This window comes from Ananas comosus, linkage group 2 (assembly GCF_001540865.1).
Source record: "Ananas comosus cultivar F153 linkage group 2, ASM154086v1, whole genome shotgun sequence".
NCBI lineage: Eukaryota > Viridiplantae > Streptophyta > Magnoliopsida > Poales > Bromeliaceae > Ananas > Ananas comosus.
Window position 1 is genome coordinate 2,871,545 of NC_033622.1, and position 6,249 is coordinate 2,877,793.

General features: G+C 33.9%; 2 protein-coding genes across 3 annotated transcripts; both read left to right on the forward strand.

The window, feature by feature from the left end:
• Positions 2,496-5,305, forward strand: LOC109706579 (ethylene-responsive transcription factor ERF084-like). 2 transcript variants are annotated; one of them, XM_020227511.1, is made up of 2 exons: positions 2,496-3,199; positions 5,223-5,305. In XM_020227511.1, exon 1 carries the CDS (start codon positions 2,501-2,503, stop codon positions 3,197-3,199), a length of 699 nt encoding a protein of 232 aa, XP_020083100.1. In that variant the 5' UTR covers positions 2,496-2,500; the 3' UTR covers positions 5,223-5,305. The 2 variants fall into 2 exon arrangements, with proteins under 2 accessions (XP_020083100.1, XP_020083099.1); XM_020227510.1 differs by having other exon boundaries at positions 5,219-5,288.
• Positions 5,253-5,937, forward strand: LOC109706580. Its single transcript, XM_020227512.1, has one exon. The coding sequence runs from the start codon at positions 5,353-5,355 to the stop codon at positions 5,788-5,790; it is 438 nt and encodes a 145-aa protein (XP_020083101.1). The 5' UTR covers positions 5,253-5,352; the 3' UTR covers positions 5,791-5,937.

The following is a 6,249-nucleotide window of genomic DNA, read 5'->3' on the forward strand; positions in this document are numbered from 1 at the left end:
ATCAATAGCAAATGGGTTTTAGTGCCATTCATTTACTTTTGATGATGGAATCTCTAAATTGACGATCGACATCATTCAATATGATCTATACCACTTAAAATATTTAAAAACCAAGTTTTAAATCTTTTAGACATCATTAGCCTAATAATCAAAGGATTTCAAATTTTATAATTTTATTGGTCAATATGAAATATTTTCTTGTTTAACAGCATAAAGATATTCAAATCAATTGAATTTTGATTAGAAAATTCTTTAAACTATTTAGAGCAAGATCTATATTTTTTATTTTAATTACAAGACTCCTATCATCACTTTTTAAAAAATATGTATTTTCAATCATTTATTTTTATGTCTACTTGATGGATAAGAAAATAATATCGACAAAAATATGAAATTTAATTTCTAGATGATTCATGCGGTATAGATTATAATCAATAGTGTCGATCGTCGATTTGGAGGCTCTATCATCAAAAACAAATAGGTGGTAACAAAACTCTTTGCTACTGATAGTATTCCAACTCAACTCTCTCTCTATAAAGAGAGAGATATGTGCTACTATATTCTTACGAGTATAGAACCGTTCGTAATCATAAGTTGTTTTCGATGATGGAGCTTCTGAATCGACGATCCATTCTATTAAATATAATTTTGAGTATTTGAAATTTTTTTTAAAAAAAATTTCATAATTTTTCGAAATCATAATAAAGTCTTTCAAACGGACATAAAATGAATGTACGATATTTTAAAAATAGATGATCGGATCCTTCAATTTATGATTAGAGCTATTGATCTTTATCTAAATAGTGAATAGAATTTTTTATCAAAAATTTAACCAATTCTGTTTTTTTACGCCATTAAACTAGCAAGCATCCTATACCGACCGCTAAAAATTATCAATTTTGAGATCTTTTTATCGTAAAGTAAATGATGACAAAAAATTATAAAATTTGATTTCTAAAAATTTTAAATACTCTAAATAACATTTAACGGTATGAATTGTCAATTCGGAAGCTCTATCATCGAAACCGATTTATGAGTACGAAGGGGTCGTACTCATAAGAATTGAGTTGGAATGCTATTAGTAGCAAATGAGCTCTGTTGCCACCCACTTGTTTTCGATGATGGAGCCTCCAAATTGGCGATTGGCACCGTTGAATATAATCTATACCACTTGAAGTATTTAAAAACTAAGTCGACATCATTGACCTAATGATCAATGGGTTTCAAAATTTGTAATTTCAATGATTGATATGAGGTGTTTTCTAGTTTAACGGTATAAAAATATTCAAATCAATTGAATTTTGGTTAGAAAATTTTTTAAACTATCTAGAACAAAATCTGTAATTTTGATCTTAATTACAAAACTCCTATGATCACTTTTATAAGATATTCACTTTCAGTCATTCATTTTTGTGTCCACTTGATCGACAAGAGAACAATATCGAAAAAGCATAAAATTTAATTTCTAAATGCTTCAAGTGGTATAAATCGTATTTAACAGTACCGATCGTCGATTTGGAAGCTCCATCATCAAAAATAAATGGATAGCATAGGAACCCGTTCGCTACCGATAATATTCCAGCTCAACTCTCTCTACATATATGTGTGTATAGAGCTACTATACTATCGGAATTATAGAGTATTTGATGCTTCCGACTTTTTGACTCTCAGATAAAGAATTATACGGTTGAGATGATTATGGTCCTCCCTAGAGTTGAATAGTATCTTTAGGGTTGAGTGATCCTCATAAAATAATAGTATTAATCTAAAAGTTAGAAATGGTCAAAGAAGTCGATCTAAGAGCAAAAAAAATCGAAAGCACTATATTCTTTATAATTTCAATAGCATTCTCTCTCTCTTTCTCTCTCTCTCTCTCTCATCTCTCTCTCTAATATATATATATATATATATATAGAGAGTGATGCTACTATGCTATCGGAAGCACGGAGCTTCCGTGCTTCCAGCTCGTTGCAATGTTGACTTTTGAATTATCGATGCGTCTCGGTTAAACTTGATCTAGAGTATTTGGAGTACTAGAAATAAATTTTATTATTTTTCGCATATCATTTGCCTAGTGATCGAATGCTTTCAAAATCAACAAATTTCAATGGTCATAGTGAGCCGTTTAGTTCAAGTTTAACGGTGTAGAAATATTCAAATCACGTAAATTTTGATAGAATTCTTTATACTATATAAACAAGATTAATATCTTTGATTTAAATTTTAATGGATCATATATTACATTTTGTATATTTTTATTTTTCAGCCGTTTGATTTTGACCCCTTCGTTCACTAGGCAAATGATATCGTAAATCATAAATTTGTATTTCTAGCTACTTCAAATACTAGATCAAGTTTAACGAAGCGTGACGATTCGAAATGCGCAACATCGAAAACGAGCTGAAGCACGGAGCTCCGTGCTTCCGATAGCATAGTAGCCTCATCATATATATATATATATATATATATATATATATTCACTACTGTCACTCAATTAAACATGGCTACAACCACCTCCTCCTCCTCTCTCTTCCTCATCACCGTAAAATCCGAACCGGCTGAGCCGGTGGATCCGGATCCGCCCCCGGCTCTCGACGGCATAGCGGCAGTGGTGGGATACCGCGCGCTTTTCGGAAATCGGCCGAATTCGAGAGATCGAAAAATTATCGAACCGAACGCAGCAGCCACTACCGGCAAAGAAAAAGAAGAAGAAGAAGAAGAAAACGATAATGATGATGACGATCCTCCTCCTCCTGCTGCAGGTGCTGCAGGTGCGGTTGCGAGGGGGTATAGAGGGGTGAGGAAGCGGGCGTGGGGGAGGTGGTCAGCGGAGATACGGGACCGGGTGGGCCGCTGCAGGCACTGGCTCGGCACCTACGACACCGCCGAGGAGGCCGCCCGCGCCTACGACGCCGCCGCCCGCGGCATGCGCGGCTCGAAGGCGCGCACCAACTTCGCCATCCCCGACGCCCGCTACATCCCCACCCCGCTCTCTTCCTCCTCCTCTTTGTCTTCCACTATTTCTAGTACTCCGTCGAGGAAGAAAAATAAGTGGACGAAAAACAAGAAAAAGAAAGGAGGGAAGATATCAGGTGGGCCTTCTAGGGTGGTGACTTCATTCGCCCAAATTTTTAGCTCTCCTGCCGGCGGCGGCCATGGAAGCAGGAAGCGCTGCATCTGCATGCCCCGCTCTAACTAGGTTTTTCTTTTTCGTTTTTGGTTTTTGTTTTTTTGTTTCTTAAAAGTGTTGGGATCGAAATAAATTTTAATTTGGAAACTGCTATTTGTTCACCTACTTATTATAAACGTAAATCTTACATCTTAAAATGTTTACAAAATCGCAGTTTATAGAAAATTGATATGACAAACAGAGAATTTGAATCTTTTGGATAGATGAAAGAAGTGTAAGATTTAATATCTAATTAGGGATGTCAATGGATATGGATATCCAAAATTTTATCCGAACCCGAATTCGAATGAAACGGATATATTCGATGAATATGGATATGGATTCGGATATAAATTTTGATTGTACCCGATCCAAACCCGAACCCGATCCGAACCCGAATTTATTTTGTATTATATATAATATATATACAAAAATTTGATGTTATATTTGAATTTGTATTTTAAAAGTTTAGATTTAATATAATATATTTTGAAATATTGAAAAAAAAAATAATTGTTTCGGGTTCAAATTTTCGGGTTCGGGTTCAAGTTCGGGCTTCGGATTTTTGGTCGGGTTCGGATTTGGATATGAATTTTTAAAATCCGTCGGGTTCGGATTCGGGTCTCGGGTTTGGAGTCGGGTTCGGGTTCGGATTTTTAAAAATCCGTCCGAATCCGACCCGTTGACATCTCTATATCTAATATAAATTTTGTCTTACCGATGCATGTTTTACAATGTGGAGTACGAGATTTATTTATACACTTCGCGGAGAAAATAATATTTTTTTTTTTTTTTTCCAAAAGAGTCTTAACACGCTTGCGCACTGTTTGGATGTGTCCTAGTATGGGTCTTGTAGAATAACTTTGCAGAAAAAGCTCGCTTGATTTAATTAAAATCGGACTGCTGCACTGATCCGATACTTGAACCGCCAATTCAAAAAAGTCAAAGCAGTTTTTTTTTTTTTAATTTATCTGGTTCAAAATATTGAAACGGTCATTGTCAGGACAATCAAATTAACGAGTTTGACCTAATTTTTAAGTCATTCATTATAACCACTGAGAACACGGTTGGTTCAAAATTGAAATTGGAATAAGAATGGATAAGAATTGAAAAAACATAATAATAAAATCCTTCAATATGTTTGATTTAGAAGAGTAGTTCATTCCTTTTTTTATTGTTTGGTTGAGAGATGAAAAAAAATTGATTATCAAAAAAATTAAAATAAAATTTAAATTAAAAATATAAAATATAAAAAAAAATTAAAATTAAGTTTGCAACCCAAAATATAGAATTTTATAATTCAAATTTAAACTAAAAATTAAATATTAAAAAATTTACATCAAGATTTTAAAATGATGTCAAAATTATAAATATAAATTTTAAAAAAATAAAATAAAATTTGAAATTGAGTGGATAATTCAAAATATAAAATTAAATTTTGATTGTTTCAAATTCAAACTTAAAATTGTGATTTAATTTCAATTTGAATCCATAGGAATTTAATTTAAATTTTAAATAAGTTATGAAATTTGAAATTTAGATTCATAGATCAAGTTCTTTGAATTTTTATTTTGTATTCAAGTTCAAATTAAAATTTAAAATTATAAATTTAAACTTATATTTTAAAAAATAAATTTAATTTGAACAAGCATTCATTCCATCTGGATTTAGCTTCCAAATAGATCTCCTAGCCCGGAATGAAAAAATGGATGATTGGAAAATTCTCATTCCACCCAAGATTCAGAATTAGAATGGTACTCCCGCACACCAGACATCCACAAATCAAATTGTGCATTTTGATTTTATTTTCTGGATAAAAAATATACGAACCAAATATATTCTCAAAAGTGACATAAGGCCTAAGAGGCCGAATACAAAATTTGTATAATTAAGAGGTCTCAATGCATTTTTAGCTATCTAGAGAAAATATAAATATATTATTATTATTATTATTATTATTATTATTATATAAAACCGCAACACATGTGCTGTACAATCCCAACTGTCACAAGTGGGCAACACCCCAACATTTTTTTTTTTTTCTGACAGATAGAAATCCTCCACGTCAGCTTCTCAACTCTGACTCAGCCGGCCTGTCTTCATCCAATTCGTTGGCGACGCGTTTACAGATCCCCCTTCGCCTCCCCTCTCTCCCTATATTTATATGCATATTAATTCACTTTATGATCTCACATAGGCATCTCTTATTATCTTTACCGATGACTACTCTTCATCAGGCAATGCCCAATAAAGAGTTTGCTGAAGCGTATGAAGGCGAGCTCAGAACGCCGGAGGCTCACTGCTTCAATTTCACGTGCTTCTGGCCGATCGGTCTCGAGTACAGGCAACTGCTTCACGAAGATTGCGCGAAGGAGAAGGGATCGCTCGAGGAGAGAGGGCGAAGGGGAAAGGATATTGCGGCGCCCCAGTCTGTGGCGCGGGCCAGGTGGAAGTCTGTGGTGCACGACATCGGTCGGCAGAACAGTAACACCAGTATCACGAGGCGAAGCAGGCGGTCGTTCAGCTACGACTTGAGGAGCTACGCCTTGAATTTCGACGAAGGGGACGATGTCGGGGCTAGGATTACGGCCGTCGGCGTCAATGCAACACGACGAATATAAGATTGTGTACATAGAGGTCTTGTTATTTTGATTGATTAGCATGCAAAAGCAAAAAAAAAAATTTTCAAATTATTGTTTTAAAAGTTTTGTTATAACTTGTAATTGTTGGATGGATTGATTATTCATTGCTGTAATTGATTTTGCCTATTTGAATAATTTCATGATGCCAGATGTTATAAATTGGTAATGTGCATTATAGAAATAATATTGATAGTTACATGCAAAAAGAGAAAAACAAAAACTATCTCTCATAAATAAAGTGAAATAATAATATACATTAGTTTGGGAAAAAGAATTTAATTTGCTTTTCATATTGTGAATTCAATGAGGCGTCAACTTAACCTATCGAAGCGTCAATTAAGACACTACTTCTAAGAGATAATGCTCACTTAATCTCAATTTTAATTATATTAATTAATGCACACCATCTCTAATGATGGACATGTAGACCAACAAAAT